Genomic DNA, 24751 nt, shown 5'->3' on the forward strand with positions numbered 1-24751 from the left:
GGAACTGCAGATGCTGGAAGATCGAAGGTACACAAAAATGCTGGAGAAACTCAGCGGGTGCAGCAGCATCTATGGAGCGAAGGAAATAGGCGACGTTTCGGGCCGAAACCCTTACCTGACAGCAACCCTAAAAATCTACCTTTTCTGCGTCATTTTCAGATTTTTATATTCATATACTCGACTGGGGAAGTGCAGTGCAGAATTAGATGTTACTCCATATATGGCCTAAACAAGTCCAGCATAATATTCATACTTTTGTAATCACCGTGCAAAAATAAACTGCTGTGAGAACTCAGCATGTCACGTTGCAATTCAACGCGCAAAGGCATGGTCTATGTTTCTTTCCACCTTTCCTGAGGTAACAATGGGCCATTATGGATTCCACCCTTCCTGGGGTCATCTGTCGCTGGTCCTGTTTTTGTTCTGGCCTTATCTATCTTTCAGTCTGAAGAAGGGTTCTGACCAGAAATGTCACCTCTTCTCCAGAGCTGCTGCCTGACCCGCTGACCCACTTTGTGTCTGATGTCTGCTGCATCAGCACCTTGTTCCTGATGCAAGTGTTTATGCAGATTCCAGCATTAGCAGTCTCCTATGTTACTTTTTCATCATCATGGACCTTGAACCCCAGGATCTTACATCTCAAGATGTAATCTAGTTATGAACATACATGATTCTATTCTGCACAGCAGCCGAAACTGTGTCACTTAGTACACAGTCTTTTATTGGTCGTTGTTTCAAGATTGGTACTAAATTTCTGTCTGAAAGTTCAGGCATTGCCCAAAAGCAATGCAAGTTGGGAGAAATGTTAGATCAGTTTTAAACACTGGGTGAGTACATTGGGCTCCTCAAGGGGAAGTCTGGTGAAATGAAAGTGAAAGGAGCGGATGTTGGGGAGGTTTGCATAGGATCTTTGGTTTGCAGCTAGTGTTCGGGGCGGAAGCAATCGCCAACAGGGTGCCGGCGCGGTCCACACAAGAGGCCTCCCTGGGTCCAGCAGAAATGTCCAGGGTGTTCATGTTCAGGGTGTTCCTGCTCCTGTGCCTCTCCGCTGACCAACTCCTTCACCACGGACGCTGCGGTGCCCGGGGGCAGCCCCAACAGCTGGGAAACGAGCACCAAAAAGCCGTCTCCGCTCACGAAAAGCTCTTCCAACAGTTCGTTGCAAAATACAACCGGGGCTACACGGCAGACAGTCCCCAGTTCGTCGAGAAGTACCGAGTGTTCCAGGTACAATCGGGTTCTTGCATCTTTCTGGGAGCACACAAGTGTCCGTCGCCCAAGATCATTGCCAGGAAATAGGAATGTGCTGCTTATTCTTCAGTCTGTTATATTTGCTTTTCATTCCAGGAATATTACAATGCAAATTGGGAAGTTGTTACACTGGAGGGGAGGAGGTTGCAAGAAGCCGCCTCTGGCAGCAAATGAACAAGTCTGATTGAGATATTACGGATCTGACAACATTTGTTGAATATAAGTGGGATAACATAACTAGTGCGAATGGGTGATCGATGGTTGGCATGGACTTGGTGGGCCGAAGGGCCTGTTTCACTGCTGTATCTCTAAACTACCCACTCCTCCTCCCCCACCTGGATTTGCATCTATTTCTCCCTTCCCCTTCCGCCTATATTCCTTTCTCTGGCTTCACAATTCGCAACTCCACAATGAACCATTGTGGGTTCTTTGACCATCTCAACTTTGTTTGGGACCTTTTCATGCCTCTTGTTTCCTATTGTCCTGTTCCTTTTGGTGGTAGAGGTTTTAGATTCTGGTGGCCCTACAGAAGTTTATGTCCATAGGCTTTGGAGCAGAATTAGGCCATTTGGCCCTCTAAGTCAACACCGCCATTCAATCATGACTGATCTATCTTTCCCTCTCAGCCCCATTCTCCTGCCTTCTCCCATAACCCCTGACATCTGTACTAATCAAGAACCTGTCAATCTCCAACTTAAAAAATATCCATTAACTTGGCCTCCACAGTCGTCTGTGGCAATGAATTCCACAGATTCATTCCACAGTGTTGCATAGACTAGAAACTGCAGTGCTATTTACAGGTGGCAACATTGGTGCCTGTTGTGAAGAAAATAAATGGGGGCACAATGGTGGAGCTGCTGCCTCACAGTGCCAGAAACCCAGGTTCGATCCTGACTTTGGGTGCTGTTTGTGTAGAGTTTGCACATTCTCCCTGTGGCCACACGGATTTGCTCCAGTGCTCCAGTTTCCTTCCACATCCCAGAGACATGTAGGTTAGTTGGCTTCTGTAAATTGCCTCTAGTGTGTAGGAGGGAGTGGATGCGAAAGTGGGATAACATAGAACTAGTGTGAATGGGTGATCAATGTTCGGTGCGGATTTGATGGGTCGAGTGCCTGCTTTGCCCAGGATAATTCTTAGCTCTTAACTGTTTTTAAAGCTGCACCCATCTCGGCAAGTGTAAATTATTCCGCCACAGTCCTGACTCATTCTTGGCAGATGGTGCAAAGACTTTAAGGTGGCAGAAATTGAGTCACATGATACAGGATAGTCAGAGCACGTAATCTGCTCTTACATCCACACTACAGATGGACACAAAATGCTGGAGTAACTCAGTGGGACAGGCGGCATCTCTGGAGAGAAGGAATGGGTGACGTTTCGGGTCAAGACCCTTCTTCAGACTGGGCAGTCTGAAGGAGGGTCTCGACCCGAAATGTCATCCATTCCTTCTCTCCAGAGATGTTGCCTATCCCTTTGAGTTACTCCACATTTTGTGTCTATCTTCGGTTTAAACCAGCATCTGCAGTTCCTTCCTACACCTACATCCACATTGGTAGGTGGTTACACCCTAAGGTGTTGACGTGACAGTACACCCATTGAATGTTGAGGGTAGTTGATTAAATTTAGTTTACTTAGTTTAGTTTATTATTATAGTCACATTGTACTAAGGTACAGTGAAAAGGTTTTGTATAAGAGTCAAGAGTGTTTTATTGTCATATGTCCCAGATAGGACAATGAAATTCTTGCTTGCTGCAGAACAACAGAATATCTAAACATAGTACATAACGGGAGAAAAAAAGGTTTAGTGTGAATATATACACACATACACACATACTCAATAAATAAACAAATATAGTGCAATAATAATAATAGTATGTTGTAGTTCAGAGCTTATTTGCTGTTGTGTTCAATAACCTGATGGCTGTAGGGAAGAAGCTGTTCTTGAATCTGGACATTACTGTTTTCAGGCTCCTGTACCTTCTTCCCAATGGCAATGGTGAAATGAGTGCGTGGCCAGGATGATGTGGGTCTTTGATGATGTTGGCTGCCTTTTTTGAGGCAGCGATTTCGATATATCCCTTCGATAGTGGGGAGATCAGAGCCGGTGATGGACTGGGCAGTGTTCACAACTTTTTGCATTATTTTCCGCTCCTGGACGTTCAGGTTGCTGAACCAGGCCACGAAGAAACCAGTCAGTATGTTCTCTACTGTGCACCTGTAGAAGTTCAGGAGAATCCTCTTTGACATACTGAATCTCCGTAGTCTTCTCAGGATGTAGAGGCACTGATGTGCCTTCTTTATAATTGCATCAGTGTTTTGGGTCCAGGAAAGATCTTCGGAAATATGCCCAGGAATTTGACGGCGACCTGCTACGACTATGACTGTCGCCGAAAAAATCGGTGAAGTGGGACAGGCCCATAAGATGTAACACTGAAGTCCGATAAAGTCCATATAAAGATAGTTCAAAGATCTCCAACGAGGTCAGGATGGCACTCTAACTGAGGAGAGGACTGTTTAGTTGTCTGATAACAGCTGGGAAGACACGTTCTGAATCTGGAATTATGTGTTTTCAAACATCTGTATCTCCTGCCTAATGGGAGAAAGGAGAAGAAGGAGTGAGACTGGTCCTTGATTATGCTGGTGGCCGTACTGAGTCAGTGTCGTATAGGTGGAGTCAGTGGAAGAGAGATTAGTTTGTGATGGTCTGGGCTGCGTCCACAACTCTGCAATTTCTTGCAGTCTTGGATGGAGCTGTTATCAAACTAGGCTGAGATTCATCCCGATAAGATGCTTTCTAGGGTGTATCTGTGGAATATGGTGAGGGTTGTTGGGGACATGCCAAGCCTCCTAAGCCTTCTAAGGAAGTGGAGGTATTGGTGTGCTTTCTTGGCCATAGTTTTGATGTGATTGGTCCAGGTTCGTGATAAATTGCTGGTGATATTTATTAGTAGGTACTTGAAGCTTTTGACCATCTCTACTTTGGTGCCATCAAATTCTCATAATGAGATTTGCCGTGCAAACATTCTGTGCAAACATATCAGTCCAAGCCTAAAAATTGAATAGTCCTGTTCAAACTGTTTAATTTCTGTCAATTGCATGGTCTTTCTAAGTCATTCTGATGACGGCTAAGTTGTCATAGTGCTTGGATAAATGTATTAAGATTACAATGGCCTCATCTTTACAGATAACATGAATTTATGTAGCACTTATAACAGAAGTTTATTGCAAATAGGATCTGTTGAGTATTATTTTGAAATATGGAATGTATTTACAATTTTTAGTTGGTACTTACTTTTGAAACCAATGTCTGGTGTAATTTTTTAAGTTACTGCTGTATTCAGTGAAATATTCTGGGGAATTGCAGACTTTCTTTGTAGACTGTAAGAAATGTCACGACTCTTATGATCAGCCATGATCACATTGAATGGCGGTGCTGGCTCGATGGGCTGAATGGCCTACTCCTGCACCTATTGTCTATTTTCTGTATCATTCTGAAATCATTGACTGAAATTTCAATTTTCAATAAAACACTATTAAAACTTGATACCTTTTCATGTTTTTCCTTTCCTATTACCTACTAGGTAAGCTCTTATCTGTATCAATTTTGCTTTAAAATAACCTACTTTACCTTTTATCTGTGCCTCCTTTTCTGCACATTTCGGGAATTTCAATATCAGATCCGAAGGTGTATTGCGTAGTGAAGCTTATGATGAAACCTATTTTCAGCTAGCTGAAAGCTCACAAATGTACCTAATCAAATTTAACCAACTGGATAATTTGCTGCTTAATGCCTGTAACTCGTTCATAACAAAACATGTAACATTTTCAACAATATTTTAATATCTAATGTTTTAAATGGAATTTTGAGTTCATTCTGTTCCTTGTATGTGAGTTTAAAATGAGTGCAGGTAAACTGCAGCATATCAAGTCTGACATGTTCAAGTTTGTTGTCATATGCTTGAGTGCGGTGAAGTACTGGTACAATGAGGAATCTTGCTTGCAACAGCATCACACGTGCATAGACTCAGACAACACCAGTTGTACAAGTACTATAAGCACATGGCCGTTACCATGATCAGAATTAAAACAGAAATTGAAGGTTGGCTGGTACAGGGCATTGGATATTTTCAATAGTACGGTCTCTTAGATCCCTTTCAGTGCAAATAACCTTGAGTATATGTTTTAGCTTTTTCTCATTGTCTTCTTTGAAACGATGTATGGTATTACTTGGATTTTACAAAAACAAATTACACATCATTTGTAATGACACATAAACTAGAGGGCAAGTTGGCATGGCAGTAAAGTTGCTGCCTTACAGTGCAAACACATAATTAAAAACAAACATTCCAATGTAGTGCCAGAGATGGGCTGCGGTGTTCCATTGTGGAGGTAGGGTTAGGATTGTGTTCAAGATTCTGATATTCATAGCAAAGTTGCTGTTCGTGAACCTGGTGGTTTGTCCGTCCAGCCCGATGATAGAAGTGAGAAAAGGGCAATGTGGGGATCTTTGATGATAGATGCCGCCACCTGAAGGCAGCACCTCATGTACATGCTTTAGATGGATAGCAAGGTGATGTCCATGATGACTGCGCTGGGTCCATCACTCTCTGCAGCCTCATGTATTCCTGTGTGTTGAAATTGTCATTTCAGGCAATGATGCAACCAGGCAGGATACTTTCTGCAGTACATCTGTAAAAGCTTGTAGAGTATTTAGAAATCTCTATAAACTGAATCTCTTTAAACTTCTAAGAAAGTAGAGACACTGGCTTTGTGTCTGTATTTATATGCTGGGCCCCAGACAGATCATGAATGAATGAATAAGTTTATTGGCGGAAGTATGTTCACATACAAGGAATTTGCCTTGGTGCTCTGCTCGCAAGTAACAACACGACATACAGTAAACCATTAAGAATAAAACATAAAACATTAAAACATTAAGAATAAAACATTCTAGTTTAAGTCTGAGATGTTCATGACCAGGAATTTAAAGCTGTTAACTCTCCACCACCGATCCATGTAGTTTAGTTTAGAGATAAGGCGCGGAAACGGGTCCTTCGGCCCACTGACTCCGCACATTAACACTAGGGATTATTTTACATTTTATACATTTGTACCATGCCAATTTACCAACAAACCTGTAAGTCTTTGGAGTGTGGGAGGAAACCGAAGATCTCGGAGAAAAACCACGCAAGTCACGGGGGAACGAACAAACTTCGAAGAAGGAAACCTATGCAGGGCCCGCGACTGGAGGATGCTGGCGGACATCGGCCGACAATTAGTTTTTCCACCTGAAATTGCTTCCACCAACCTCAGGCCAGACTTGGTGTTCTGGTCCCCTTCACAGAAGACTGCTTACATCATAGAGCTCACAGTTCCATGGGAGAACTCTGTTGAGGAGGCCTATGAGCGTAAGAAGCTGCGTTACGCAGAGCTTGCAGCAGAGGCAACGCAGCGTGGCTGGAACACCAAAGTCTATCCAGTTGAAGTGGGATGCAGAGGATTTGTTGCGTCATCTACCATCAGACTGCTGAAGGAGCTTGGAATCCACGGTCAGGCTCTGCGGAAGACCATAAGATCACTCTCAGAGGCGGCTGAAAGAAGCAGCCGGTGGATTTGGCTCAAGCGGAAAGACCCATGCTGGGCCCCAAGTATTTCAGGGTGAATCTTTGGGACGGTTTGACACGGGACACGCGCTGAGGGCTGATCATCCTGCAGCGGGCCGCCCTTGTGGAGGGTGTATAGTGTTAAAAGGCCGAAACACCCAGTGATGCAAGGGTACACTACTGATGATGTGTCCTGTGCCCAACTGTCCTAAAGGTTACCCAGGCCAAGATATACGTATCCACTCCCCCACCCCCCCCCCCCCGCCCCCCCCCCCCCCACAGATGTTGAGCGTCTACCACTCTCAACAATCAACGAATGTCGTGAAATGCTCCCCACCTATTGGCACAAGGGACTTCTTAACATCTTGTCCTGTGTATTTGATTCTGTGTTCAAGATTCTGATATTCATAGCAAAGTTGCTGTTCGTGAACCTGGTGGTTTGTCCGTCCAGCCCGATGATAGAAGTGAGAAAAGGGCAATGTGGGGATCTTTGATGATAGATGCCGCCACCTGAAGGCAGCACCTCATGTACATGCTTTAGATGGATAGCAAGGTGATGTCCATGATGACTGCGCTGGGTCTATCACTCTCTGCAGCCTCATGTATTCCTGTGTGTTGAAATTGTCATTTCAGGCAATGATGCAACCAGGCAGGATACTTTCTGCAGTACATCTGTAAAAGCTTGTAGAGTATTTAGAAATCTCTATAAACTGAATCTCTTTAAACTTCTAAGAAAGTAGAGACACTGGCTTTGTGTCTGTATTTATATGCTGGGCCCCAGACAGATCATGAATGAATGAATAAGTTTATTGGCGGAAGTATGTTCACATACAAGGAATTTGCCTTGGTGCTCTGCTCGCAAGTAACAACACGACATACAGTAAACCATTAAGAATAAAACATAAAACATTAAAACATTAAGAATAAAACATTCTAGTTTAAGTCTGAGATGTTCATGACCAGGAATTTAAAGCTGTTAACTCTCCACCACCGATCCATGTAGTTTAGTTTAGAGATAAGGCGCGGAAACGGGTCCTTCGGCCCACTGACTCCGCACATTAACACTAGGGATTATTTTACATTTTATACATTTGTACCATGCCAATTTACCAACAAACCTGTAAGTCTTTGGAGTGTGGGAGGAAACCGAAGATCTCGGAGAAAAACCACGCAAGTCACGGGGGAACGAACAAACTTCGAACAGACAAGCACCCGTAGTCAGGATCGAACCTGGGTCTTTGGTGCTGTTAGACAGCAGCTTCACCGCTGCGCCACCGTGCCACCCCAATTAGTTTCCCAACTTCCCCTATCTGAAGTTTATGATCAGTTCCTTGGCCTTGTTAGCGCTGAGCGAGAGGTTGTTGTTGCGGCACCACTCAATCTCTCATCTGTATGATCTCATCACCACTCATGATTCAGCCAACAGTGGTATAATCAGTGCATGTACAGATGGCATTGTAGCTGTGCTTAGTCATACTGTATATAGAGAGTGCAAACAGGAAAAGGGCATATCTTTGGAATTCGCAAATTTTATAAAATATATTACGTGTAAGTGATTAATTCTATAAATGAGTTAAAAAGACTTACCCATTAGAATTAAAACATAATCATGCTGGTATTGAAGCCATTCCTTCTCCCCATGCTGTCTTGTACATTCTCATCCAAGTCATTGTTGTGGAGGATCATAATCATCTTTATTGTTCATTGTTTATTGATCATTGTTGCAGGTGTATAAAATCATGAGAGGAATAGATCAGGTAGATGCACAGAATCTCTGGCCCAGAGTAGGGGAGTCGAGGTCCAGATGACATTTGTTCAAGGTGAAGGGGAAAAGATTTAATAGGAATCTGAGAGGTAACTTTTTCATACAAAGGGTGGTGGGTGTATGGAACAGGCTGCCAGAGGAGGAGTGGAGGCTGGGACTATCCCAACGTTTAAGAAACAGTTAGACAGGTACATGGATAGGGCAAGTTTTGAGGGATATGGTCCAAACACAGGCAGGAGGGACTAGTGTAGCTGGGACATGTTGGCCGGTGTGGGCAAGTTGGGCCGAAGGGCCTGTTTCCACACTGTATCAATGACTCTATGACAAACAGCAGTGGACCCCTGTGGCACACCACATGTCACAGGCCTCTAGTCCATGATGACCTTCCATCATCACTGCTTCCTACCATCGTCAATGAAGGATGAAGAAGGGTCTCGACCTGAAATGTGACCCATTCCTTCTCTCCAGAGATGCTGCTTGACCCCCTGAGTTACTCTAGCATTTTGTATCTATCTTCAGTGTAAAACCAGTATCTGCAGATCCTTCCGACACAAAATATTTTAATCCATATCCTTTCTAAAACATAAAGGCGATTTATTTTGGGACAGATCTTCCGCTACTCTGAGGTCATTACTTGCCCAACTTGAGCCGTGCCGTTCCTTCCAATGTGGTCTTTAGCTGGAGACCAACCCTCAGCGCCTTGTCTAGATCTTTATGGAGTGCGATGAAGCACAGCATCTCTCCCATTGTAAGGGGCTGCCTGTGCTCAACTCCAGGCCTGAAGGCTGTTGAAGATCTGTTCCTCCTTTCTAATCCACAAATATTCAGAAACTCCTGAGATCTTTTAAAAATAAAATGACTATTAAAACAATCTTTGTTTAAAATGAGTTATTAAAAAACAAAGATACTGGTGTAGGAAGGAACTGCAGATGCTGGTTTACACTGAAGATAGACACGGGTTGAGACCCTTCTTCAGACCAAAGATACTGGCACAGCCTTGAAAACAAACAAATGTATTAAGAAGGGCCTCGATCCGAAACGTCACCCATTCCTTCTCTCCAGAGATGCTGCCTGTCCCGCTGAGTTACTCTAGCACTTTGTGCCTATCCTTGTTCTAAATGTATTTAAACTATGTGTAGTGAATGTAATAGAAGGCCCTACTTATTATTCTTGTAATAGCAAATTTTTAGTCGTTTTCAATGGGGTCACTTACGGGAGATTTCCAAGCCTTAGAGCTTGGAAATTTGCAGAATATCATGCTATGGGACTGCACTGACTGAGGGATTCTGTGGAGAAATGGAGGGGGAGGTAAGTCTGACAGAGAGCTGACCTGTAAAAAGGTTCTGCATTACAACGTTATAGCTTCCTTGATGTTGCCACATAATGCTTTGATCAGTTAAAGACTAAAGTACACATTGTAAATGGCTCTTGTTCAGCCACTTGTACAGGTCCAATTACATGAAATATCAAATATAATTTGTTTATAAATGCAGATGTAACTATTTTTAATATGCAGTAATTGTATGTTAAAATTGTTTAATTGATGACACTTTAATAATCTTTTTCAGGAAAGCATACAGAGACATTACACCATGAATCTTATTTCTTCAAACTTGTCAAATGAAAGTGACTTCGATGTTTATGGAATTAACCAGTTTTCAGATGTATCTCCTGCAGTATTCAGAGGTGAAAGTGCTTTTTAATATTCAATAATTGTTTAATATGATTATGCTTATTAATAAGGCTTGTACCACTCTTGCTATGTTTAAAATAATTGAAGTTAAATCGACATTGACATGTTAAGTTTAAAAAAATAGAAAATTGGCAGGACTTGTGTTGTATATGGATTAGCATGGTCAAAATAATCCAAATGAGCCTAAATTATAGTATTAAAGTTTCATTGTTCCAGTAGCTTGCTGGGTAAATAGTCTAAAGACCATAACGAATGTTCACCCTGAAGGGCCTGTCCCACTATACGAGTTTACCCAAGAGCTCTCCCGAGTTTAAAAAAAAAATCAAACTCGTGGTAAGTATGTAGTGGGTACGTCGGAGCTCGGGACGTCTCTTAGCGGCTCGTAACGCTAACAGCAGGTACTCGGGAAACGCGGTAAGCTCGTGAAGTTTTTTCAACATGTTGAAAAATGTCCACGAGAGCCCCGAGTACCTACGAGCGGCTATTACGAGCAGCCAAGAGACGTCCCGAGCGCAGACGCACCCGTTACGCACATTCTACATGCTTACCACGAGCTTGATTTTTTTTAAAACTCGGGAGAGCTCTTGAATTAGTTCGTACAGTGGGACAGCCCCTTTCCCATCCCTGACTGAAACTTGATGTTAAAAAACAGCACATCACCTTAATGGTGAACACATCATGGCACTGATTTGTTCTGTCATTGGACCACTGAGAACACATCCATTTTTAGTTTCTACTTTGTTTCACAGAGAAAAACAAAAGTCCATTCTATCATTTGTTGTGTGCATTCAGTCTATTAGTCAGTAATGCATTGCGATTAAAATATAGACTACCTGTACACAACATATGGGTAGGGCAGTTACAAAGTGATGTTCACAAAAATGGTGAATATGCTTATTCTGTGTTTGATAACAGATGTTGAGGTGTTTGATATTTAAATATGTCAGTATGCGTATAAAAATACAGGAATGCATAACCACGTATCTATAATGATTATCTGTGCAAGTTTGGTTACTGGAAACATAAACTTGGTTTAGAAACATAGAAATTAGGTGCAGGAGTAGGCCATTCGGCCCTTTGAGCCAGCATCTCCGTTCAATATGATGGCTGATCATCCAAAATCAGTACCACGTTTTTGCTTTCTCCCCATATCACCTAATTCCGTTTGCCTTAAAAGCTATATCTAACTCTCTCTTGAAAAATTCCAGTGAATTGGCCTCCACTGCCTTCTGTGACAGAGAACTCTACAGATTCACAACTCTCTGGGTGAGAATTTCTTTAGAAAGAAATGTGGACTAATGTGTGGTTTTTAAATTACACATCAATAAAAACTAATATGAAGTGGGAAGGAAACATATTTTTTGACAATTAAATCTGCAGCGACATATTTGGGTTCAAGGCCTGCGCACCTTCAGAACTTCATGTCATTTCCGGAGGACAACGAGACACCAGCATTGCCAGCAAAATTTGACTGGAGGGTCAAGGGGGTCGTTACACCTGTACGGAATCAGAAAACGGTAAACATAAGAAAAAGTTTATTTTTGATGATGATGATGATGATGATGATGATGATGATGATGATGATGATGATGATGATGGTGGTGGTACTCACTTGCATCTGTGTGCAGAGAAATTCTTTCTTTTTGCATACAAAGGAGACAAAAGAATTGCTACAAAAGCGCCAACAAAGTCACAAAAAGTACTTAACCTTCTTTCCCCCCCCACGCCAGGTCCCCCTTTCAAGATGGCGGCGCTGGCTTAACAGCTGCGGCCCACCTGCAGTCCGTCTGTTTTTTTTCTTTCGTTTTGTTCCTTGTCATGTTTTAGTTAATTTTGCTTTATTAAGTTGCGTATGTGTATGTGTATGGGTGGGACAAACATGTTTTGGTCTCTTCCTTCGGGGGATGCGACTTTTTCTTCGGTCGTATTCCCCGTCCCCGTCTGTGCCGAGGCCTAATGGCGGAGCTGGCGGCATCGGAGCTGTAGCAGCGGCAGCAGCGGCGGAGACCCGACTCGGCACCAAAGCTGTGGCGGCGGCGGCAGCAGCGGCAGCGGAGACCCGACTCGGCCCCGAAGCTGTGGCGGTGGCGGCAGCAGCAGCGGAGACCCGACTCGGCCCTGGAGCTGTGGCGGCGGCAGCAGCAGCAGCAGCGGTAGCGGAGACCCGACTCTGCCCCGAAGCTGTGGCGGAGGCGGCGGAGACCTGACTCGGCCCCGAAGCTGTGGCGGCGGCGGCAGCAGCGGAGACCCGACTCGGCCCTGGAGCTGTGGCGGCGGCAGCGGCTGCAGCAGCGGCAGCAGCAGCGGTAGCGGAGACCCGACTCGGCCCCGAAGCTGTGGCGGAGGTAGCGGCAGTGGAGACCCGACTCGGCCTCGGAGCTGTGGCGGAGGCAGCGACGACCCGCGGAGTTTGAACCGTCGCCTCGGCGCAGAGGGAGAACAAAGAGGGAAGAGACAGAGACTTTAAGATTTTGCCTTCCACCACAGTGAGGAGGTGTTTGGTGAACTCACTGTGGTGGATGTTAAATTTGTGTTGATTGTGTGTTTTTGTCATTTTTTAAATTATATGTATGACTGCAGGGAAACAAAATTTCGTTCAGACCGAAAGGTCTGAATGACAATAAACAAATCTAATCTAATCTTGTTCTCGATGGCCCCCCTCACGCCAGGTTCCCCTTTGCTCTCGGTGGAGCGGCCCATCCACCTCGGCCTGACTCGCTCCGACCTCAAGGCTCCAACCTTGTCCGACTCTCCCACCTTGGCCCGAATGTCCGATCTCGAGGCTCTGACTCTCCCACCTTGGCCCAGCTCCGTCGCTTGGACTCTGACCCCCGACCACCGGGATACGACCCCGCACCATACCTGCCTCTCCATAGACTGCGGTACCCTGCGGGAGCTCTTTTACCTTTAATGTTGCTGATGCCATCATTAGATGAATACTATTATTTTCATTAATGAAGAACCATTTCAATAATATCGCTCTTAGATGCATTGGGACGCTTTTTGGAGAAACCAGAAATAAATCTAGCGAAATCCCAATGCATTATCTTTCAGTTCATAAAGCTATTTTAATGTTGATCATGACTAATCTATGCCTGTCATTGCTGCACCACAGTTTAATGCAGTGAGAGCTCTAGGTTTTGTAACATACCTAGAATATACATACAGTACCCACCAAGTAGTAATATAATGCAATGTGGTTTAAATCCACACTATAGACTTGGGCCTATATTCAGATTGAGAAGAACTGAACATGGCTCCTGTGTCTCTAGCCTCTGAATCTAGACTGAGGTGATAGATGTTCGTCCATAAAGGGGATTAATGATCATCTGATGGTTTTGTTCTGTTAGACTGATCATTATTGAGAACTGTGAAGACATTTCCAGGATAACTTATTTTTAAAATGAATATTCCAGGTGTCAGAAAATTCTGCTTTGTATGGACTTTGATGTTGGAGAAATTTGGACTCATTTCTGATTGTTTTGTGCTATAGTGTGGAGGATGCTGGGCCTTCAGTGTGGTGGAGAGTATTGAATCTTCTCACGCAATTAAAAGTGGACAACTGGAAATGCTGAGTGCTCAAGAAGTTATCGATTGTTCTTACGGGGATGCTGGTTGTCGTGGTGGCTCACCAATCAGTGCCCTGAGGTGGCTAAATCAGGTTGGTAAATACATTTTTGAAGCGACTGCTTGTAATAAATTGATGAAAATGACCCACAAAGGCAGAAGTCAGCTAATCTATTAAGCATAAGGCAGACACAAAATGCTGGAGTAACTCAGTGGGACAGGCAGCGTCTCTGGAGAGAAGGAATGGGTGACGTTTCGGGTTGAGACCCTTCAGACTGAAAGTCATGGGAGCATGTTGTAACAATCTTACTGGCTACAGAATCATAGCCAGATATATCCAAATCTATTTCCACTGCTTTTTCTCCACCGTCTCTGTGCCTAAATGACGTAGTGTAAATTACGCGCAAATGACGCCCAATTGGGACAGGCTCTTTACAGCGCTTGCAGCACTGGAGACCCGGGTTCAATCCCGACTACGGGTGCTGTCCGTATGCAGTTTGTACATTCTCCCCTTGACCGCATGAGTTTGCTCCGAGATCTTTGGTTTCCTCCCACACTCCAAAGACTTACAGGTAGATAGATAGGTAAATTGGCTTGGTATAAGCGTAAATTGTCCCTAGTGAGTGTCGGACAGTGTTAATGTGCGGGGATCCATGGTTGTTGTGGGCCGAAGGGCCTGTTTCCTTGCTGTATCGCTAAACTAAGCTAAACTATAAGAAGTTAAAATGAAATGTGCTGAATATGCACTCTGATAACATTCTGTATAGTTATTTACAGGAAAGCTATCAATTATCCTTTGTGAGGTGGAATATAACTAGAGCAAACCCACCCAGTCAGTGAAAATATGCAAACTCCGCACAGGGGGCACCCAATGTCAGGATCAAACTCTGATCTATTGAGCTGTTTGAGATAGCAGCACAAACCATAGTGCTGCCATGCTGCCCTTCCTTGATTGTTTTGGCAGTTTTGAGATACATTTAATCTGGATCTGTTAGTTTATCCAATTCAATAATACTTCCTCTTTTTTAATATGTTTATCCCATCCAATTTCTCTGCATTGACTGAAGAAGATTGATTCTCTCGCCAAATTATCACGGATGAGTGAAGGAAATATGGTTATGAGGTGTACATTTGTACAGCTGCTAATGGTCCTTGGTATCTCAGCATTTCTCTGTTGTGAGTTTGTTCCATTTTGCACAATACCTGATGAATGGTGTCCCTGGCAGAACCCCACAAGGGCCATATGCACTGTCATGGGGCATTCTTACAGTGAGAATTTTGAAGTATTTAAAGGAGAACTTGCTTTCAGAGAACGGTCAGGGAATGTAAGCAGGATGTATGGACCTGGACTTAGAGTAATATCAGGGGTATGGATATTGGATGTAAAAGCAGCAAAAGTGCAGTGGAGATTGTGAATTCCATCAGATACAATACAATACAATACAATACAATACAAATTTATTGTCATTTGAGCCCCAGTGAGACTCAAACGAAATTTTGTTTCCACAGCCATACAAACAAAAACAATGTCCTACAGACATACACACAATTAAGTTCACACAAACATCCATCACAGTGAACCCACTGTGTTGGAAGGCAAAGTCTTTTCTCTCCCCTGCTCTCAATTTCTCTCCCGATGTCCAAGCCCCAGGCGGGTGATGATAAGTCCCACGGCCATTTTAGGCCGTGCCGGGCGATTTACGGCCCCGCTCCCGGTCTAAAAGTCTCGAAGTTGGAGCCCCCGGCGGGCGCTGGAATGTCCCACGGCCATGAAGCCGTGCCGGGCGATGTATGACCCCGCTCCGGGTCGTTCCAACCCCGCGACACGGGCTGGAGAAGTCGCGTTGCGGGAGCTCCGGGAAGCGGTCTCTCTCTCCCCCCGGACCCGCGAGCTCCCGATGTCCCAGTCCACCGGACCTGCGGTTGCGTTGCTGACGAGCCAGAGGCGAGGTGGGAGATTTGGTCGGGTATATGTGCAGTGGAAGCAGTCATTGATGCGACCAAATGCAAAATTGGGTTCTGATCCTCCACTGGAGATAGATAATCTGTTGGATTCATGAATTGGAGCCCCAAAGATAAACATTGAGAAAATACTTAGAGGAATTTATAGAGTCATATAGCATGGAATATGTTTGGCCCAACCCATCCATGCCAACCATGATGCCCCATCTATGATAGTCCCATTTGACCACTTTTGACCCAAATCCCTTTCAACTTTTACCATCCACGTACCTGTGAAATGGTCTTTTCACGGTTGTTATTGCACTTGCCTCAACTATTTCCTATGACAGCTCCTCCCATGTACCCTCTGTGTAAAAAAAAAAGACACCTTAGCTTCTTATTAAATCTTTCCTCTTTCACCTTAGACCTTTTCCTTCTTGTTCTTCAGACGACCAAGTTCAAACATTTGATGTGCACACAGGATCAGGTCTGAGATAACATTTATCTGCTGAGCATGCATAATGTTGCCCTAGTCAAAGTAACTTTAGTTCCAACAATTTTGTGGTCTTGAGCCTGCTGTTTCGATTCATTGCTTTTATATGCACATTTTCTTTTACAGAGTAAAGCAAAGTTGGTGGAAGAGTCATCTTATCCCTTCAATGCAAAAACTGGAATGTGCCATTATTTTCCAAAGTCCACATTTGGTGTTTCAATCAGAAGCTATAAGGCATACAGCTTCAGGTAATCTTAGTTCCTATAGTTCATTAGGTCTTGCAGGTTGAAATGACTGGAATGAAATACCATAACCAATTTGTTGTCAACCCAATATTGCAAATTTTGCCATGAAAGTAATGAGTTTGATATCACCAAACAGATCCATTGCTTTTGCATGCAGCTTGAACAATGCCATCAATAAGGTCAACAAGGATTTGGTCAACTTTCTCCTATGATTGACAATTTTTTTGACAATTCTCAAGTTTGAAGATAAACTCGCACCTCCACTCTCTTTCACTGCCACCATCCAGTCATGTGGACCACTCTTCTACTATTTCCCACCATCCCTGTCAACTTGCCTCGCCCAAACAGACAAGAGGGGTTCACCGACGGGCTGAGTGGAGGCAGAGAGAGAAAGAGGTGTTTTGTTCTCTCTTGCCAATAAAACTGATTTGTAACTAACCAGATGAGTGAGCCTTTATCTGTTCTACTATTCAGATCCTTGAACCTGTTCTCATATAACATTTGGTGTAGTCGGCAGGATCTGATGACTAGAATAGAAAATGTTTGGTTAAAAGAAATGGCAAACAAGATGGCGCTGGTGCAGGTCAAGCACCACCGCAACGAGCTTCTGCCCTCAGTGCAGGGGAGCCCGCAGCACACCGTGCTGCAGGTAGGACCAAGAACCTCGGGTCTTTAAGCTCCTCTAATGCTTTTAACGGGTCATGAGGGAGAAATTTATCGTGGTAAATTTCACTCGAATGAATCAACACTGGCATCTGCAGGATTTGATCTTGTTTTGGAATATATATGGCGACTGCGATAATTATGCTACATTGAAAGGTCACAGTGGATCAGTGATGGAATTGCATTATAACACAGATGGCAGCAAGTGACTTTTTCCAGCCGCATCAGACAAAACTAGCAGTGTGGAACAGTGAACGGGTGAAAGAATCAAGAGACAAAGGTTACACATCCTTTGCAAATTCATGCTATCCAGCCCGACGGGGACCACAGTTGGTCTGTACAGGAAGCGAAGACAAAACAGTGAAGCTATGGGATATTCGGAAGATGACTGCAATCCATACATTTCGAAACACGTGCCAAGTACTGGCAGCAAAATTTAATGACACAAACGATCAGATTATCTCTGGTGGCATTGATGACAGCATTAAAGTCTGGGACCTCCGACAAAACAAGTTGTGGGCCTGTCCCATTTAGGCGATTTTTCAGCGGACTGCCTGAAAAACCGGGAACTGGAACGGCAACTGTCAGAATGGAACACACACACACACACAAACACATCGCAAAGGCGGGGGCCAGGGCAAGCGGGGGGAGTGCTGCCTGAAATTCACACGGTGCAAAGCCAAGGTGATACAGACACACACCGCGATGAACAGGAAGGTTAAGACGGCTAGCACAGTGTACGATAAGTCTTTTAAAAAGGGATGGGGGGGGGGGGGGGGAGAAGGGGGGAAAAGGAGTGGAGACACTTTTAAGAAGCCAGACAACTTTTAATAAGTCAGAGATACACGGCTGTGAAGTTCGGCGGGCATTTAACATTACCAGTCGGTTATTCTTGGTTCTGAAAACTCCTGCTTATATTTTTTTTTTCCCCAATGAGCCAATGAAAATGACCGATCAGCAAAGGCGATTAATTAAAACTACCTCGACTACCTATAACTACATGGCGACACCACTACAACTGCACCTACGACTACAGGATTATCGATTTTTTGCCGCAACCAGACTGACGCCGCGACTAGTTCCCAGAATGCGGGAATTCCTCGCGACCATGAAGGAGTCTCACCAGAGACCACCAGCGAACATGTGGCGATCATTAGGCGAGTCTCCTGCACGCGCCTAAAAAGTCGCCTAAGTGGGACAGGCCCATTCATTTGTATCATGCGTGGTCACACAGACTCGATGACTGGTTTGACCCTGAGTGGGGTAAAAGAGTACATCACCAACATCGCTGACAACATCCAGGAAACCGTAGAGAAGATTCGAAGGGTCGGAGAACAGTACCATGACTATAATCCCTCGGGAGGATGGTGGCCTTTCGGGATGTTTGGAGGCTGGTGGACAACAGTGGTGCACTGAGGACTGACCATTGGGCCAACCTTGTTGGCCATAGCTTTTGCTCTGGTATTTTATTTAATTCACATGTTGTTCACATCCATAATGTTTTATTATTAATGTTTTATGTGTCATTCCTAACTGTCACTTTGTCGTTGTCACTTGCGGGCGGAGCACCAAGGCAAATTCCTTGTATGTGAATACTTGGCCAATAAACATTCATTCATTCATAATATTATGACATTGTATATGCTGATTGGCATCACGACCGTGTGGACTTTATTACAGCCTGTGGGCCGGATGTAACGAGGTAACACCTGTAGGCCAGATGTAACGAGGTAACACTTGCGGGCCGGTTGTAACGAGGTAACGCCTGTGGGCCGGTTGTAATGAGGTGACGCCTGTGGGTCAGATGTAATGAGGTAACGCCTGTGGGCCAGTTGTAACGAGGTGACGCCTGTGGGCCAGATGTAACGGTAACCTGACTGTTCGAGGGGTGGAATGTTATACGAGAATTCTTTGCACAAACAGTCTGTGACCCAAATCGCTGTGGCAATAGCGCTACGTTTAAAGCCAATAGCACTGTAACCGGCAGCGCTAAATTTAAACCTCAATGTGCTGCGGCCTGTAGCACTATATTTAGAACCCATAGCGCTGCAGCTGGCAGCTCTTTGTTTAAATTCCCACGCACTAAGACGACAGCGCTCTGTTTAAACCTTTGCGCGCCAAACCGGCAGCGCTGGGCGTATTGCTTTAAGCGCCAGTCTGCCGCTGATTGCACTCTGTTCCCAAGGGGGGGGGGGGGCACGCTCGGTAGCAGTCCCCTGCCATTGGTTATAGTTTGAATTTGGGAGCAGCACTATTGGCCAGGACTTACCGGCGGTTATTTCAACAGCTGATTTCTTACCTGTATAAAGGTAAGCCATAAGTTAGTTCATGTACCTGAGGGGTTCACTGACGAACTGAGTGGCGATCAGCGCCACAGATGGAGGCAGAGATAGAGAGAGAGATGTGTTGCTACTGTAAACCGGACCCCGCACATACCAAGACAAGTATTGTTTCACAATGTATGACTCTATGCCTCTATTAATATCTATTTTATTATGTTTCTAACTACACTGTTTATGCTGATACCTCTCCAATTTCAACAGCATTTGTTAGAAATGAGGCATTCATGGCAGTTGCCCAAATATTTTAGGACATTTAGTACTCCAGTGAGGAGCCCTACGGGACAACCCAGCTCACTGATGGCATTCTGCCACTTGAAGTACCTGGGCATTATCCTATTTCTGCTAACCTGACAAATCATTTGACTTCAATTCCTTTAGTTTCATCTTTAGCTCTCAGGACAAACTTTAGCATATGCCTTCTCAAACTCTATATGAATAATATCCACAGGCATTCCCCTCTCTGCTACTTTTATTTCAAGAAAATCAGCCACGTTCATCAGGTTTTCCCAACCTTTGCAGATCCATGTGCTGTCTGATCAAGTGCAACATTTCATGCTGTATTTCGATTATTTTAGTCCATGGTTATTTCCCCTTGTGTGCTTTCTCATTGTTATGTTTTCTTACACTTAAATTGTTTGCTTAGTATTGGAGACTTTATCATTTTATTATTTTGATTTGAGAAAAACATTGAATATTTTTTCAAGAAAATATGCTTTGTATGTAGAACATAGAATTTTAAGAAAAAACTGCTGATGCTCAACAGGTCAGACAGGCCACAAACAGACAAATTGATGTTGGCTGTTCATCCTCGTCAACCCTTTTCACCATCTGCTTGTCAAATTCTAGCAAATTCAGCCATTTCCGCTTGAAAGGAAACAAACCCAGTCTATTCAACCTCTCCTCACAGCTTAACTTAACTGCTCCATTTCAGGAGTTATTAACTAGACCACCCACATTTACATGAATGTATTTAACAAGCAGTAAGTACCCCAGTAGCAATTCCTGTGGTCCACTGTTAGTCATTGGCTTCCAAACATAAAAATATAGATCATGACCCTCTGCCGTCTCACTAAAACATTCTAGCACAAAATTAAGGCTGGCATCCAAGTGGGGTGCAGTTGGTTGAGCCGTCTTTTGGATGAAATTAAAATCAGTGTTGCTCATTGAGAAGCCTCTATGCACAGAAGACCAGACTAATGTTCATCCTGAAAACTTTCATTAATCAAAACTCCAAAGAATAGTTCTTTGACGAGAGCCATTATTGTGAAAATTACTGCCACGCAGATACAACGAAGAAGCATTGATGCAGAAACTACTGGAATGGGGACCCTTGGTGGCCTTGGTTGATGCCATCAGTTGGCAGGACTACCTGGGTGGCATTATACAGCACCATTGCTCTCATGAAGAACCCAATCATGCAGTCGTCATCACTGGTTATGACAAAACAGGTACGTGGGATGCAATTACATAACCAAACTTCATTCAGTTTAGTTTAGTTTAGAGATACAGCGCGGATACGGACCCTTCAGGCCACCGGGTCCACATCGACCAGGGATAGAAACATAGAAACATAGAAATTAGGTGCAGGAGTAGGCCATTCGGACCTTCGACCCTGCACCGCCATTCAATATGATCATGGCTGATCATCCAACTCAGTATCCCGTACCTGCCTTCTCTCCATACCCTCTGATCCCCTTAGCCACAAGGGCCACATCTAACTCCCTCTTAAATATAGCCAATGAACTGGCCTCAACTACCCTCTGTGGCAGGGAGTTCCAGAGATTCACCACTCTCTGTGTGAAAAAAGTTCTTCTCATCTTGGTTTTAAAGGATTTTCCCCTTATCCTTAAGCTGTGACCCCTTGTCCTGGACTTCCCCAACATCGGGAGCAATCTTCCTGCATCTAGCCTGTCCAACCCCTTAAGAATTTTGTAAGTTTCTATAAGATCCCCTCTCAATCTCCTAAATTCTAGAGAGTATAAACCAAGTCTATCCAGTCTTTCTTCATAAGACAGTCCTGACATCCCAGGAATCAGTCTGGTGAACCTCCTCTGCACTCCCTCTATGGCAATAATGTCCTTCCTCAGATTTGGAGACCAAAACTGTACGCAATACTCCAGGTGTGGTCTCACCAAGACCCTGTACAACTGCAGTAGAACCTCCCTGCTCCTATACTCAAATCCTTTTGCTATGAAAGCTAACATACCATTCGCTTTCTTCACTGCCTGCTGCACCTGCATGCCCACTTTCAATGACTGGTGTACCATGACACCCAGGTCTCGCTGCATCTCCCCTTTTCCTAGTCGGCCACCATTTAGATAATAGTCTGCTTTCCTGTTTTTGCCACCAAAATGGATAACCTCACATTTATCCACATTATACTGCATCTGCCAAACATTTGCCCACTCACCCAGCCTATCCAAGTCACCTTGCAGTCTCCTAGCATCCTCCTCACAGCTAACACTGCCCCCCAGCTTAGTGTCATCCGCAAACTTGGAGATATTGCCTTCAATTCCCTCATCCAGATCATTAATATATATTGTAAATAGCTGGGGTCCCAGCACTGAGCCTTGCGGTACCCCACTAGTCACTGCCTGCCATTGTGAAAAGGACCCGTTTACTCCTACTCTTTGCTTCCTGTTTGCCAGCCAGTTCTCTATCCACATCAATACTGAACCCCCAATGCCGTGTGCTTTAAGTTTGTAAACTAATCTCTTATGTGGGACCTTGTCGAAAGCCTTCTGGAAGTCCAGATACACCACATCCACTGGTTCTCCCCTATCCACGCTACTAGTTACATCCTCGAAAAATTCTATAAGATTCGTCAGACATGATTTACCTTTTGTAAATCCATGCTGACTTTGTCCAATGATTTCACCACTTTCCAAATGTGCTGCTATCCCATCTTTAATAACTGACTCTAGCAGTTTCCCCACTACCGATGTTAGACTAACTGGTCTGTAATTCCCCGTTTTCTCTCTCCCTCCCTTCTTAAAAAGTGGGGTTACGTTTGCTACCCGCCAATCCTCAGGAACTACTCCAGAATCTAAAGAGTTTTGAAAGATTATTACTAATGCATCCACTATTTCTGGAGCTACTTCCTTAAGTACTCTGGGATGCAGCCTATCTGGCCCTGGGGATTTATCGGCCTTTAATCCATTCAATTTACCCAACACCACTTCCCGGCTAACCTGGATTTCACTCAATTCCTCCAACTCCTTTGACCCGCGGTCCCCTGCTATTTCCGGCAGATTATTTATGTCTTCCTTAGTGAAGACGGAACCAAAGTAGTTATTCAATTGGTCCGCCATATCCTTGTTCCCCATGATCAACTCACCCGTTTCTGACTGCAAGGGACCTACATTTGTTTTAACTAATCTCTTTCTTTTCACATATCTATAAAAACTTTTGCAGTCAGTTTTTATGTTCCCTGCCAGTTTTCTTTCATAATCTATTTTTCCTTTCCTAATTAAGCCCTTTGTCCTCCTCTGCTGGTCTCTGAATTTCTCCCAGTCCTCCGGTATGCTGCTTTTTCTGGCTAATTTGTACGCATCATCCTTCGCTTTGATACTATCCCTGATTTCCCTTGTTATCCACGGATTCACTACCTTCCCTGATTTATTCTTTTGCCAAACTGGGATGAACAATTTTTGTAGTTCATCCATGCAGTCTTTAAATGTCTTCCATTGCATATCCACCGTCAACCCTTTTAGAATTAATTGCCAGTCAATCTTGGCCAATTCACGTCTCATACCCTCAAAGTTACCTTTCTTTAAGTTCAGAACCATTGTTTCTGAATTAACAATGTCACTCTCCATCCTAATGAAGAACTCAACCATATTATGGTCACTCTTGCCCAAGGGGGCACGTACAACAAGACTGCTAACTAACCCTTCCTCATTACTCAATACCCAGTCTAAAATAGCCTGCTCTCTCGTTGGTTCCTCTACATGTTGATTTAGATAACTATCCCGCATACATTCCAAAAAATCCTCTTCCTCAGCACCCCTGCCAATTTGATTCACCCAATCTATATGTAGATTGAAGTCACCCATTATAACGGTTTTGCCTTTGTCGCACGCATTTCTAATTTCCTGTTTGATACCATCTCCAACTTCACTACTACTGTTAGGTGGCCTGTACACAACACCCACCAGCGTTTTCTGCCCCTTAGTGTTTCGCAGCTCTACCCATACCGATTCCACATCCTGCAAACTAATGTCCTTCCTTTCCATTGCGTTAATCTCCTCTCTAATCAGCAACGCTACCCCACCTCCTTTTCCTTTCTCTCTATCCCTCCTGAATATTGAATATATTCCCCGCACATTAACACTGCCCTACAGACACTATGGAAAATTTAAACTTATACCAAGCTAATTAATCTACTAACCTGTGCGTCTTTGGTGTGAGAGAGGAAACCGAAGATCTCGGATTAAACCCTTGCAGACAGATAGGGATGTACAAACTCCATGCAGAAAGCACCCTGTAGCCAGGATCGAGCCCGGGTCTCTGGTGTTGTAAGGTAGCAACTCAACCGCTGCCCCACTGTGCTGCCCTGTCATCAATTTAATATGTCACCGATTGAAACACCCGACTTGTTCCCTTCACAAGTTTCTGCTACTTGGAATGCAAACTGTATTCTAAATGCAGAGAATCAAATAAATAACTTAGAATAGTGGTGCACATCTGACCATCCACGATCATTCCAGGGGTCATGCACATGTTATTTTCACTATGCCAAACCGTATTAATGGATGTTTTTAGTCGCAATGTTTAGTGTTAGTTAAAAGTTAGATTTTATCATGACTTTAACATTAATAGTACATATAGCTTTACAAAATTGAAATGAATTTTGGTTATTTAATCAAAGCTATATCAGTGGGTTCACTGCCTCCCAGTTGCCTTCCTCATTACTACCCTAGTTGTGCCACAGATCCTTCCCATCTTGCCAACAACCTCCATCTCATGTTGAAAAATTTGCTGCCACCATACTGAGGCCGCGAATAGTTCCCAGAATGCGGGAACTCCTCACGACCATGAAGGAGACTCGCCAGAGACCACCAGCGAACATGTGGCGACCATGTGGTGATCATGAGGCTAGCGCAGAGTCTCCTGCCCTCGCCTAAATAGTCACCTACGTGGGACAGGCCCTTAAGGGTGTAAAAGGTTATGGGGAGAATTCCTCGTCCA

At 44.1% G+C, this 24751-nt stretch overlaps 1 protein-coding gene and 1 pseudogene across 1 annotated transcript in view; both read left to right on the plus strand.

Annotated features, from left to right (window-relative positions):
* Nucleotides 1–804: 804 nt before the first annotated feature.
* ctso (cathepsin O) overlaps nt 805–24751 on the plus strand; it is a 31044-nt gene continuing 7097 nt past the window's right edge. Inside the window, exons 1-6 of the mRNA XM_033018586.1 lie at nt 805–1227; nt 10186–10303; nt 11691–11827; nt 13804–13971; nt 16438–16559; nt 20846–21009. Of these exons, the coding sequence (XP_032874477.1) occupies nt 1000–1227; nt 10186–10303; nt 11691–11827; nt 13804–13971; nt 16438–16559; nt 20846–21009 (937 nt within the window). The 5' untranslated portion in view covers nt 805–999. The remainder of the gene's footprint in view (nt 1228–10185; nt 10304–11690; nt 11828–13803; nt 13972–16437; nt 16560–20845; nt 21010–24751) is intronic.
* LOC116971427 lies at nt 16980–17792 on the plus strand (annotated as a pseudogene).

The sequence above is a fragment of the Amblyraja radiata genome, chromosome 1 (assembly GCF_010909765.2).
Source record: "Amblyraja radiata isolate CabotCenter1 chromosome 1, sAmbRad1.1.pri, whole genome shotgun sequence".
Lineage (NCBI taxonomy): Eukaryota > Metazoa > Chordata > Chondrichthyes > Rajiformes > Rajidae > Amblyraja > Amblyraja radiata.